Source organism: Hyperolius riggenbachi, chromosome 9 (genome assembly GCF_040937935.1).
Source record: "Hyperolius riggenbachi isolate aHypRig1 chromosome 9, aHypRig1.pri, whole genome shotgun sequence".
NCBI lineage: Eukaryota > Metazoa > Chordata > Amphibia > Anura > Hyperoliidae > Hyperolius > Hyperolius riggenbachi.
This window is the reverse complement of record NC_090654.1, coordinates 73,903,811-73,917,798: the sequence shown is the minus strand read 5'-3', so window position 1 is coordinate 73,917,798 and position 13,988 is coordinate 73,903,811. Positions and strand designations below refer to the sequence as shown.

At 42.5% G+C, this 13,988-nt stretch overlaps 1 protein-coding gene across 1 annotated transcript; it reads right to left on the bottom strand.

The window, feature by feature from the left end:
- Window positions 1-221: 221 nt before the first annotated feature.
- CHCHD4 (coiled-coil-helix-coiled-coil-helix domain containing 4) lies at window positions 222-13,822 on the bottom strand. The gene is made up of 3 exons (XM_068253071.1): window positions 13,737-13,822; window positions 9,684-9,782; window positions 222-840 (listed from the first exon to the last, which is right to left on the bottom strand). The coding sequence occupies exons 1-3, from the start codon at window positions 13,756-13,758 to the stop codon at window positions 470-472; spliced, it is 492 nt and encodes a 163-aa protein (XP_068109172.1). The 5' UTR covers window positions 13,759-13,822; the 3' UTR covers window positions 222-469.
- Window positions 13,823-13,988: the final 166 nt, after the last annotated feature.

The following is a 13,988-nucleotide window of genomic DNA, read 5'->3' as shown; positions in this document are numbered from 1 at the left end:
AGGAAGCACAGCTATGCCTCACAGGTAAGACTTCAATCTTGGGGCTATTGCACAGCAAAGATTCAGATTATTCTAAATGCCCATCTTTGGTCAGTTCCCTTTAGGCCACAATCTTGTATTGATATTAACTGCAAGATAGAGTACATGAGTTTAGAAAGAATTCCTGGTTGTTCCCAGATTACAGATTCCACAGAAAGAACATAAGAAATTAGCATAACCTATAAAGTGCCACAGAATATCCGGTTTACTAGCTTGTAGCATTTATACATACTAGCAATGTCTTTCTAGCTTACAGGTTCATAGGTGAAGGAGTAGATGTGATCAGTAACCTCTTTCGCACTTGGTGGGGATCAGTATTCTGCTGTGGGCCGGTACCGTGTTGGAGCACAGCTCTTTCTGCGTTTGTGGTCCATAGAACAGTATGAGGTACAGCTTCTATCCTGGAGGCATGTGCCTCCTCCCTCTGTCATTAGCTGGACTCCTTGGCTTCCACAGGTGCAGCCTCTGACAGTGCAGTTCCTTCTTCTGTAACTTGCTGATCTTTGCTGCTGTCTTCCTCAGGTTCCACTAGTGCAGCCTCTGACGGGGCAGTTACTTCTTCTGTTCCTGGCTTGTCTTTGCTGCTGTCCTCCTCATCCTCCTGGGGGTAGAGGTCGGGGTATTTCTGCATGCACTCTTGCATGGCTCGGAACTGTTCTAGGCAGTCAGAGCCTTTCACTTCCTCCTGGCTGTAGTGGAAGCAGGAGAAGGCAGCTTTGAACTGCTCACCGCAGGGTCCGCTGGCCATTCCTCCCAGGCATGGGCAATTCCAGTTGATGTCTCCATTAGGCAAGATCAAACCTGTGTAGAAATATAAAAGGATTTAATGGATTCTACGAATGTATAAACACGCATGTTCTGGGCAGCAATTTTACAGGCTGTACGGACTGTTCACTTCAGTACCTGCCATCAAAACAGCTTACATTGTACCCATTACTTATGAGGAACAAAGTAGATGCCTCATCTGGGCAGCCTCACTGCTTCTCCTAGCTTTACCCCCCCCTCCACATATACAGTGTGCCTTGTAAAACGATTCAACCACCTTGTCTTTGTACCTATTTCGTTACATTCCAACCTGTAATAGAAATATGTCGATTTTTATGTGATGGATCTGCACAAAGTTGGTGAAGTGAAAAGGAGAAGAAAAAAAAAAACTGAAAACTGGCATGTGCATATGTATTATGCCCCCAAAAAGTCCTGGTGTAACCAATTACTGTATCTTCAAAAGTCTCCAAATTTGTGAAATGAAGTCCTGTGTGCCCATACATGGTACAATTTTTTTATTTTTCTTTTATTAGATAATTTAGTTTGATTATTCCGTTAGACCGAATATAAAGATTTTTCCAACATGTCTGATCGGATTTTTATAGGGAAAAAAAACAACAACACGGGATAATGATTTTCTTGATCAAAATTTTTTTTTAAAAAATTATTTTCAACTTTCATTTGGTTCGATCGGTTTGGTGGAAGAGAAGACTGGAAAAATCAAACGTTTTTATTGTACCGTGTATGGGTATCATTACTGTAGAATGATATGTCAGTATAAACACTCCTTTTCAGAAAGGTCCCAGAGTCTTTAAAATCACAGAGCAGGAGGCATCACACCATGAAGACCAAGAAGATCTCCAAACAAGTCAGGGACAAAGTTGTTGAGAAGTACAAGTCAGGGTTGAAGTAAAAAATAAATAAATAAATAAATTAAAAAGCAAAGCTTTGAATATCTCCTGGTGCACCATCAAATCTATCATAATCAAATGGAAAGAACATGGTACTACAACAAACCTGCCAAGAAAGGGCCGCCCACTAAAACTCTCGAACCAGGCAAGGAGGGCATTAATCAGACATGCAACATAGAGACCAAAGGTAACCCTGCTGGAGTTGTAGCGTTCCACGCCGGAGACTGGAATGTCTATAGGACCACAATAAGCCGTACACGCCAAAGAGCTGGGCTTTATGGAAGAGTGGCCAGAAAAAAATCCATTGCTTAGCGTTAAAAATAAGAAGGCACATATTGAGTTTGCCAAAAGACATGTGTGCAACGCCCCTAATGTTTAAAGGAGGATGCTCTGGTCAGAGGAGACGAAAATTTAACTTTTTTGCCTCCAAGGAAAATACTACGTCTCGGGCAAACCCAACAAATCCAACCACCACAAGAACACCATTGCTACAGTGAAACATGGTGGTGGCAGAATCATGCTATGCGGATGTTTATCAGCAACATGGACTGGAAAACTAGTCTGAGTCAAGGAAAAAATAGATGGTGCTAAATAGAGGGATATTCTTGAGCAAAACCTGTGCCAGTCTGCCAGTGATTTGAGACTGGGTCGGAGGTTCACCTTTCAAGTAAGACAATGAACTCAAGCATACTGCTAAAGCAACACTTGAGTGGTTTAAATTGTACCTGAGTGATATGGAGGCGGCCATACTTATTTCCTTTTAACCACTTGCCGACCGCACGCTTATACCGTGCGTCGGCAAAGTGGCAGCTGCAGGACCAGCGACGCAGTACTGCGTCGCCAGCTGCAGGCTGACTAATTAGGAAGCAGCCGCTAGCGCGAGCGGCTGCTTCCTGTCAAATCACGGCGGGGGGCTCCGTGAATAATCCGCTTTGTTTACATTGTACGGCGCTGCTGCGCAGCAGCGCCGTAAGGCAGATCGGCGATCCCCAGCCAATCAGCGGCCGGGGATCGCCGCCATGTGACAGAGGACGTCCTGTCACTGGCTGCACAGGACGGATAGCGTCCTGTGCAGCCCGGATCACTGGGGAGACAGGTAGGAGAGGGAGGGGGAGGGAATGTCGCCGCGGAGGGGGGCTTTGAGGTGCCCCCCCCGTAACATGCCACCAGCAGGAGCGATCAGACCCCCCCTGCACATCATCCCCATAGGGGGGAAAAAAGGGGGGCGATCTGATCGCTCTGCGTGCCCTCTGATCTGTGCTGGGGGCTGCAGAGCCCACCCAGCACAGATCCCATCAAACAGCGCTGGTCCTTAAGGGGGGGGTAAAGGGTGGGTCCTCAAGTGGTTAAAGAGACTCTTTAACAAAATGTTCAGCCTTATTTCTTCTATCCTATAAGTTCCTATACCTGTTCGAATGTGGTCCGTCTTACTGCAGCCTTTCCTAGTTGCACAGTGGCTGTGTTATCTCTGTTATATAATCTAATCTTTCCTTTGTCAGCTTTGTCGGCTCAGGCAGGAATGTGCTGCTCTGATGTGATAGGTAGAAGTTATATACAACCTCTTCACGCCCCCTCCAGGCTCTGCATGAGTCACAGACTGAGCTTCTCTCAGCCTATCACATGCTGGTTAGCAGCCATGTTTGTTGTTTGTAAACACTGCCTAAAACTGGCAATTACAAGCCTGGATTGCAGCAGAGAGTGGCAGAAACAGCACAGAGGGGCCCAGGAGAACATAATGAATAGAATGGTATGCTTTTTATTGTAAGAATTATAGAGTACAGATTCTCTTTAAGCAATACCAGTTGTCTGGCAGCCCTGCTGATACTCCGTCTCTAATACTTTCAGCCCTAGACCCTGAACACGCATGCAACAGATCAGGTGTTTCTGAATCTGGTGCGATTCAGATTCAATCAGAGAGAGATCTCACTTGAACGAACGGCCGCCAAAATCGCTAGATGTGTGGCTACCTTTAGACCCAGCACTTGGCTTTGGAGAAAATACTAGTTAAAAGTAAACTCCAGTGCAGTGCACCTAAATAATGGCACCTTTATGAACATATTTAATGGGTGAGTTGAAGCCCAATAAAGATCGCAAAAGATGACAACTGGGAGCAGGAGGAAAGGGTAAGTACAATTTATATGACTTAGGCCGAAGTCTCACTTAGTGCACATATAAATAGCCAATTTTAGCAAATGACGACTCCCAAGCCCTACATGGACCAAAAATATCATGGCAACTTGTATTAGGTTTCCACAAGGTTCGCTTTACTTCAATGGAGTTGGATGCATATTTATCGTAATCTTTATGTATAAATCCCTTGGATTGCACAAGATATGATATTATGCACACTGCATGTTTGAATCCTATTGGCTCAGGAAGGCTTTAGGTTCTATATGCAAATCAGAAGAAAAAGATTGTGCACCATCCGTCAATGGCCAAAGTGATTTATTATGCTTCTGGCAACAATAATTGCAGCTGCGGGGTGGAGGTGGGTTCTCCTGGATCGGCGACAGCTGTTTCGTGTCCTCTGGGATGCTAGTTTTAGTGGAACGCAGTGTGACCAAGCCTCTAGGAGGATGTGAAATGGCCGTTGTTGATCCCACTTGTTCCCAGTGAACCCACCTTCACCCCACAGCTGCAATAGACATGTTGAATGTATAACATAGTTGATCAATCCAATGTATAAAATAGTTTATGCTACTTCAAACATGTTGTTGTTGCCAGAAGCACAATAAATCACTTTGGCCATGGACGGATGGTGCACGATCTTTTTCTTCTGATGTTAAACTTACACTGCTCTTTCTTCACGCTGGTTCCACGGAGCACACATCCATTACAACGCCAGTTGGAATTTCTGCAGCAGTGGGGAGTGTCAATTTGCCTTTGTATCCACATTCTGTGATCTCTATTGTTTAATCAAGAGGGGAGTGCCACATTAGTCTTTTTCTTATTACACTATATGCAAAACATGCTGCATTCATAGCTCCTCCCCCTTTAATGAACACGCACAGATAATCTGCAGGGACGTGCCTGCCATACCAGGACATGCACAGAGCCATCCGCTGACTCGGCATGCTGGGATAATCTTGTATTTGGATCAGCAGCTATCTGAATTTAACCCCTTGAAGCAGATGAAATTTTACCGGCTCCCCAGTCACATTCTGGAAGGCAGGAATGGCCAATGAATTTGCTATAATCTAGCAACCAATGCCACATAGTGGAGTATAAACTCCACATTCTGGAGCTCTGAACACACTGACTTTGGGTACTGTGTGGATGGATACAAGACAAAAAGAGTGAGTGAAGACTGCCATCTGCAGGGGAATTTCGGGAACTGTACAGAGTACAGCAGAAATTCTGGGTCTAGCAAAGACTTGAGCTACAGCAAACCAGTGTAAACAAGCAATACAACTTCTCAAGTTGTTACAACGTGAGCAACAAAAGTCACTTAAATTAAAACGATTTTGAAACAAATGCAGAGCAATACCACCCTTAAAGAGACACTGAAGCGAAAAAAAAATATATGATATAATTAATTGGTTGTGTACTATGAATAATTACTAGAAGATTAGCAGCAAAGAAAATATTCTCATACTTTTATTTTCAGGTATATAGTGTTTTTTCTAACATTGCATTATCCTATAATATGTGCAGATTACACAACACTCAGCATTCAAAATGAGTCTTTCAGAGCAGTCTGTGAAGTAATGACCTCTCCCCTAGCAGAGAAAAAGTAAACAGTTCAATTACAGTTGAGATAATAAAAGCCAGATAACAGCCCTCTCCAAGACCAAGTTAGTTGGAGAGCTTAATAGCTTTTTTGCATAGAGATAACAACTGGAGTTTCTCAACTCTTCCTGTACTGGAAACAATTAGACTGATGTATCTGATCTTCATGTTTTTTTCCTTAGCTGTACTACACACACAAATCATAATATCATCATTTTTTTTCGCTTCAGTGTCTCTTTAAATACAGGGCTGTGGAGTCGGTCCAAAAATCCACCGACTCAGACTCCTCGACTCCGACTGCTCTAATTTGCATATTACAATTTTGTTGATTAAAAGTATGTAACATGAAATTAGTCTCTTAACTGCCAACGCTTAGGAATTTTACAAGACAACTGAAGTGAGAGGGATATGTAGACTACTATATTTATTCCCTTTAGACTAAAACTAGTCCTTGGTAAGAGTACTTGTAAAAGGTACAACCGGAACAAAGAACATCTATCAGGCCCTAGGTAATGTAAGTGTGGGTACATGTACGAATGATGTGCAGGTACTCTGCAGGGGAATGAGGAGATTGTAAACAAACAACACCCTTGTGTTCAATGTGCACAACATTCTCAGTGGATTCCCTGCAGCTCTGTGGGGAGTGCATATGTAGAGTACAGTACTACTGTGTAACAAAGTAAACCTGAGACAGATAAAATTAAAGTTTTATACATACCTGGCTTCCTCCAGCCGCCTTCAGGATAATCAGTCCCTCGTTGTCCTCCTCCACCACCTGGATCTTCTGCTATGAGTCCAGGTACTTGAGCCAGTCGGGCGTAGTGCGCATGCACACACTCCGCCGCCAGGAGCATACTACACCTGTGCAGCACTATTGCACAGGTGCAGAATGTTCCTGGCTGTGGGAGCGGCATGCGGCTGGACAGCGCTGACTGGCTGAATTACCAGGACTTATAGCAGAAGATCCGGGTGGTGGAGGACAGCGAGGGACTGATTAGCCTGAAGGGGGCTGGAGGAAGCCCCAGCTATGTATAAAAAAAATAAAAAAAATAAATTTACTTTTCATCCGTCTCAGTTACCCTTTAATTTGTAGTCACCAAACCAAATTTTAACAACATATCAAATTATTTGATTTCATCAGCAAAGGGAGTGCATACATTTGCATAAATCAGCATCAATGCAGAATTATTTCCATCTCGTTGACCATCTCTATTAGTGACACAGCTACACATCAGGCTTTATTCTTACAGCATAGATGTTATTTAGTATATATAAGAGATTCCTGTGTACACATCATATATACAGTAACAATCAGATATGTATATCTGACCTTAAAAATACGGGGACTGCTTTATTGAAGCAGCACAAGTAACTAATTTTGATTGGTTTATTTCATTTTTGTGGACTAAGCACAGCTATTACTGAATATATACATTATTTTTAATGACTATTATCTGAGAAATAGAACATTTTATCATATTTTCTATTTTAATTACAGTTACAAATTCATTAGGAGTCGGTGCATTTTTTCCCGACTCCGACTCCAGGCACCCAAAATTGCCCGACTCCACGACTCCGACTGCACAGCACTGCTTAAATATAGCAGCTTATAGGAGTGACACAAGGGATTGGCGTGAGCAGAAGAACCAGAGAGAGTAGGATGGATGGTGAATTAGATCACAGAGTGTATATGGGTTGGTCAACGCTCTGCATACAGTTCAAGCTATGGTCAACATCTCCATGTTAAAGGGGACCTCTCCAATAAAAGAAAAAAAACAAAACAAAAAAAAATAATCTTAAAGGACACCTGAAATGAGAGGGATTTGGAAGCTGACATGTTTTCCCATCCTGCGCCTCTAATACTTTTAGACATAGCCCCCCACACAAGCACACAGATCAGAGGTTTCTGATTAATATCTAGCAAATTTGACCTCCAGTGTGAATGCCAGAGGTGGCTCGAACAGCCTACATAGCAATCTGTACAAACTCCTCCTCTTTTCCCATCACCACCTACAGGAGGAAGTCAGGGAGGATCCAGTCTAATCCCGAGAACGCTGAGCTGACTATGCACGCTGGAGGGAGCAGTGGGAGGACAGGGGAAGGATAAGGGGTTGGCTCTGTGCAGAGGAATTATGCTAATCATTAGTGATGGCCAATGAGATGCTAGAAATTCCAGCTGGCATGCAAGTGTAAAGCAAATCACATTAACTGACCCAGTTTCAGCTTCATACAATCTGCTATACAATAGCATGTAAGCTGGAATCAGAAGCATCGCAATGTGCCTCTCTACTAACCATATTCAAAATAACCGCAGTGTAATAAAGTGACTTAATATATCCTGTACATGTCACCTATAGGCTGCTTTGTAGTCCGATAAAAGTAAATATAAATTCACTTCTTATCAGGAGCAAGGCATAAAAAAAACAAAACAAAAAAAACAAACAAAAAAAAAACCTCCCACTACTAAATAATAATAATAATAATAATAATCTGCACAGCCGGGCTCGTTCATGGCTGTGAACTTCCAGAGTGTCCAGTGCTGGATTGGTGGTCTGGAGGAGGATATGGAGAGGCTTCCCTCTACCGGGGTAAGTATTGGACTTTAGCTTTTTCTTAATCATTAAGTACCAGACATCTCTGGCCCCTTAAAGACGAGAGACTTTCTGGTACAGAAATGGGACTCATCCACATCATGCCGCATGGACCCGTCACTTTTACCAATTGTGCTGCTCTCCCGGCGCTGTGATCACATGATCAGGAGCCAATAAAAATAGGCTACTGACCGACTCACGGAGCTCTGCTGTCATAGCCACAGCCGACTGCATGGGCTGCAGTGATGGGAGAGGGATAATAGGTCCCAAACAGGACGAAGATTTCAATAAGCAACTTCCGGAATTGGTTAAATAAATCAACTTTAAAGCAGGATTGTCACCATAAAAATCAAATTTCAACAGCAACTGGTCTGAGTGTATTAAGCGATAAAGATGCTAATCCTGCATTCAAAACTTTTTCTGCTGTTATGGTTTGGAGTTATCACATACTTAAGGAGCAATGGCCCTTTAATAGTCAGCGCCAAACAGTTGCATGCTGGGGGTTCTTTTTATCGATAATATATTCCTCCTCTTCCATTTATTTCTCTGCCTAGCTGCCTATCTGAAACACGATCCCCTGCTCACTTGTGTTTAGAAGGAAGGCTGAGGTGACTCAGCGGTTGGAGGAGAAAAAAAAAAAGTAAAGGGCAGAAATGACATCAGGATTTAGTCTCAAACTGTGGGCAAAAGACATGGCCCCCACCAGGAACAGAATTCTCTTCATTTACTATACAAGATTCACTGAAATCAAAACGTGGACAGTACAATACATGTGTTAAGTAGATCAAGTATTTATCTACTTATATATGTGTTTTTTCCCTGGCATAGTATGGCTAATCCTACTGCTTTAAGGCCTCTTTCACAGTGGGACGTTAAAGTCGCACGTTATAAAAATTTATAATGCACAGCAATACAAAGTCTGTGCGACATTCACAGTGCACACGTTGCATTGTGTGTAACGTGTAGCAATATTTAGAGAGTGCTGCATGCTGTGCGTTTAGCAATACATTTGCTGCGTTGTGTGTGGCACATGCTCAGTAATTTATTTTTTTAAATGAAACGCATGCGCGGTTTTCGTTCCATCAGTATTCGACGAAAACGGTGCACCAAGAGACACAACTCAGTGCAAAATAACGTTAAATTTTATAACCTACATGCGCTGCGTTAGGGGCACATTGTGCGACTTTAACGTCGCATCAAACGCAACGTCCCACTGTGAAAGAGGCCTTAGATGATCCTGAACTAAAGAGAAAGCAAGATAATCCTGTATGCGACTACACACTTCAGTTACAGAGTAACAGGGACGGTTTATTCAGTTTTATCTCACTTCAAGTATACTTATAAATCTAATGTTTAGATCTCAACTAGGCAGAGCATTCAGATTTACCAGAATTCTCTTATTTGTTTGCAAGTCTACTTTATTATAGAACTTCAGTACCTTCAATGTTTTTAGATCGACATGTGGAGGAGATCCGTGAACACTTTATTTTTTTTATACTTTTATCCTGCACACCCCACCATCCCTATTGGTCGCCTGCAGACCTTGTTCTTCCCATGACAGAAGTAAAAATAAGCAAGCATATAAAGAAAATGCTCAACTTACAGCAATGAATACGTAACCAAGCAGAAAATGTTCTGCCTCACTCACCGTGATCCTCATAAGGGTCATTGGGGTCATCCGGAATGAGCTCTGCACTGCTTGGCGTTTCATGGTCCTCTTTGGTAACAAAGATAATTTTGTCCTTTCCTATAATAGAATAGTCATATTTCAGAAAGCCATTGTTAGCGAGCCCAACACATTCACTCCATGGTGGTTTTAGAAATGCAGCGGATCTGACAGGCATTAACGTGAACCGGAAGTGACTACAGGTCAGATACTTAAACACTGAAGTGGAAAAAAAATTATGATATAATGATTGGTATGTGTAGTACAGCTAAGAAATAAAACATTAGGAGCAGAGACATAAGTCTAATATTGTTTCCAGTACAGGAAGAGTTAAGAAACTCCAGTTATCTATGCAAAAGAGCCATTGAGCTCCACGACTTTCAAAGTTGCAGAGAGCTCTGTCTTCTGAAGCTTGTAATCTCAACTGTCAGTCGTATTTTCTTTTTCTCTGCAGAGAAAGGTTCAAAGGTTCCGTAGCCTGCTCTGTAAAATCATTTAGAATGCTGAGTAGTGTGTAAACTGCAAATATTAGAGAATGAGGCAATGTTATAAAAAAAAAACTATAACTGAAAATAAAAATATGAGAACATTTTCTTTGCTACTAATGTTCTAGTAATTATCCGTACTACACAATCAATTCATTAAATCATTTTTTTTTTCACTTCAGACTGGTTTCACAGTGGGACGTTAAAGTCCCACGTTACAGCAGCCAGTAACGCAGCCTAACTCACAGCACTGTAAAATCAATGTGGTCATTCACAGTGCACACGTTCCGTTACATAGTAACGCAGCACCTTTAAACAAAGTGCTGCATGCTGTACGTTATACTGGGCTAAGCAGCGTTAGACTGCTTGCACATGCTCAGTAATGTTGGAAAAGGAGGTCTCCCCTCCTCCTCTGCAGCCAGCCACATGGCTAATTAATATTCACTGCACTGTGGAGACTCGTGGTGGGACTGTAGTGTTGTCCGGATCATGAACGAATCGTTCATTTGATCTGGATCTTTTTTGTGAGTCGATTCATCCGGATCACCACAATCAAAGATTCGGTTCACAGTGGATGTCTGTCTGGAAGAAACAGGAACATACAGAATGTACAGTGCAGGGAAAGTCCTGTCCAGCTAATCATTTCACCCAGTCTGCTTCCCTAGTAAAATGATTCAAATGATTCAGTTCAAAGATCCGGATCTTTTCAATGATCCGATTCAAATGATCTGAATCCTTAAAAAGATCCGGACTTCCTATCACTAACCTCCAGCGGCTGCTTTGAGAGCTGCATAACGCAGCTCAATCTGAGGTCCAACTTCAACACCACCATGCGTTGCGTTAGGGGCACGTTATGCGACCATAACGTCCCCTAAAAACGCAATGTCTTGGTGGGAAAGTAGCCTAAGTGTCTCTTTAAGTATGTAGTGGGAAGGCTCTGGATGCTATAAAACCTTCCCATCCCTTGGTCCGTCCGTCCTGTCCCCCATTTGAAGCTATTTGACTTGCTACATAGAATATCTCTTTGACACTCCTCAGGTACAAAAATCATCTGACTCCAACTCAGACAACTCAGTTTATGAAACCACTGACTCAAACTCCGACTTCCAGGTACCCAATTTTGCTCCGACTCCTACTCGGACTCCACAGCCCTGCTCGGGTAGCCTTACTTACTTCCGAGTATTTCCAAAAAGGAGAACATCCAGTTTTACACATGCTCAGTACCACTGCCCCCATCTTCGGAAGCACTCAGGGACACAAGTAGTTTCAAAGGCTGCCCGAGGAGAACCAAAGACACAGCTGGTCGCAGATCTTCAACAGGGGATGGCGCTGGAACAGAGGGATGGACCGAGGATCGGGAAGGCTCTATGGTAGTGTTCCCCAAACCTGTCCTCAAGGCCCACCAACACTGCATGTTTTGTAGCAATCCACAGAGGTAGTTAATCAACTCTGCTGAGAGACTTATTACCACACCTGTGGATGTTTCTGGTTTTCTGCAAAACATGTACTGTTGGTGGGCCTGGAGGACAGGGTTGGGGAACTCTGCTCTATGGTATCTACCTCTATATCGGTATGCATGTAACCTAAAGTGTACCTGCATGAGTATGGCTTACTGCACAAGCACAGCCATACTCATGCATGCATAGTACTGCCAGGCTCATACATGGCAGGGAGTGTGACCATGAGAACATATCCAACAAGCTCTAGTCATATATGTTCAGATGGTCTGTGTGCAAAAATGGGGGGGCAAGGAGGAGATGGAAACTTTTGGAATATCCATACTTCCCTCTAATTACGTAATTATTTTTTCGAGGCATCTCGTACTCACTTTGAGACCGTTCCTGTCGGCTATATTTTGTTAGCTGAGTTGAGGTGTAACAATTGATCACATCTACTTTTCATGATGCACCAATTCCCACATGATTTCTACTAAAATGTTGGGATTCTGAGAAATGTAGCCCGGCACCTGCTGTTGTTTCTACTTTGTATTTCACATGATCACACCTTTCTGACCCGCCCAGCTGCTGAATCCAGAGAGTAGAGAAAAAACATGAACTGCATTTTCAAACACACTGGGCTTGTCAAACAGGCATTTTGTCCAGCAGTTTATGTACATGGTTTATAAGTTATCTTCCCATTCCTGAATAATGTGTTAAAAAAAAGCATTGCACCTTTGCCACACTCTCCCTAATGTATTTATAAAGGGGTTAGTTAAAAGAGTAGAGACATACATAACTCTTGCAGACAGAGGGGAAAGGTTATATTTTCTATTGTGCTTTCTTAAAACAGAAAGAATTTGCAACAATTCAGGTTGGAGTGAGCTTGAAATGTCTCCCAGTGCATCACTGCTGAATATATGCAAATTAACCATTGTTGCCCTTAGAAGCTAAACACACCTCCAGAACCGCTGGAATGCAATGTGTCAGCTTGTTAATTTGTACAGAGCCATAATAATCCAACATGCATACAGACTGTTTTGGATTGTTTGATCCTCATCAGTGCATGGCATGGATTAATTTGGCTCTATGCAGTAGGGCTTGTAACACCGAGAGGTACAGACTAACCAGCAAGCTCATGGTGAACCAGAACTCATTGGGAGTGTGTGAGGGGCTACAACGGTCCTAAAAGCCCCCTTACTAAAATACTAAGGAAAACAAGAGATTGCTTTCTTAATCTATTGTGTCTGACCTCAGATTTTTCTACTTCCTGCTTCAAGGTTAATTGAAGTTAAGGGGCCCATACACTGGTCTATTTCAGTCATTGATCAAATCGATCAGAAATGGATGGCCGATTGATCGGCGGTCAGTTATTCACTCCCAGAATTGGATTAGACCCAAACATTGGTTTGACTCCTAAAATTCCTATTCTTCTAAATCTATCTACTTATCCATCTATAGGAAAGTCTAATTCTGTTTTGTGCACTTTATTTTTGCTTTACATTAACCAAAATTAGCAGGTGACTGAACCGAAACTCTGGACAGGCCAATATGATTTGGAAAGATGATGGTTAATTAATTAAGTTGTCCACTTATTTTGAATCTAATAAGCCTGGAGCAAAGTTCCATGTCAGATCCCACTAATTCTAGTTCATGAAAATTATAATGCAAAACAGAAGTTTCAGCTCATCTCTATAACAACTGCTCTTGAATCCAAAATTATAATAAAGCCATTGCTGGATATACAGCAATAGCTTTCTCTTCATAACGATACAAAGAGGGACAAGCGCAGCCACACATTCTTATCAGTATCACTGGGTTTCAGGACTCCATATATTGTTCTGTGTTCTATACATAATTTAGATTTCATAGCTGGAGTTGGTATTATGTAATACACAATAAAATACATAACACGAACATAATGATAATTAATTCATAAATACATAATATTATATAATATGGAAGCACACAGTGCTAGAGGATGGTCTGGCATGGAGGTCACAAAGTCAGACTCAACAGCAGAGTTGTCCATTAGAATGAAGAGAACGTGTTGTCACTTCTGCCCCCAGTTTCCACCCCCCTCAGCAACGAACCCGCCTGTTGCCCTTGCTCACCCTCCTGCCTGCAGTAGGACATGGCTGCAGCTCACACACACCGGTTCCACGCGCACTCTGATGACGTCAGCCGGGGTACACATGAGGGGGCCTAAGCCGAAGCTGCCCGAGACACTGCCAGTTCCATGTCATTACATTACAGTCCGCTGAGAGAAGATAGTGATTGTATATGTAAAAAAAAAAAACACTCTGTTTGATACATATACATATGTATCATTCAAAAAATCTGCCCCAATCAGATCCAGTAAGCAT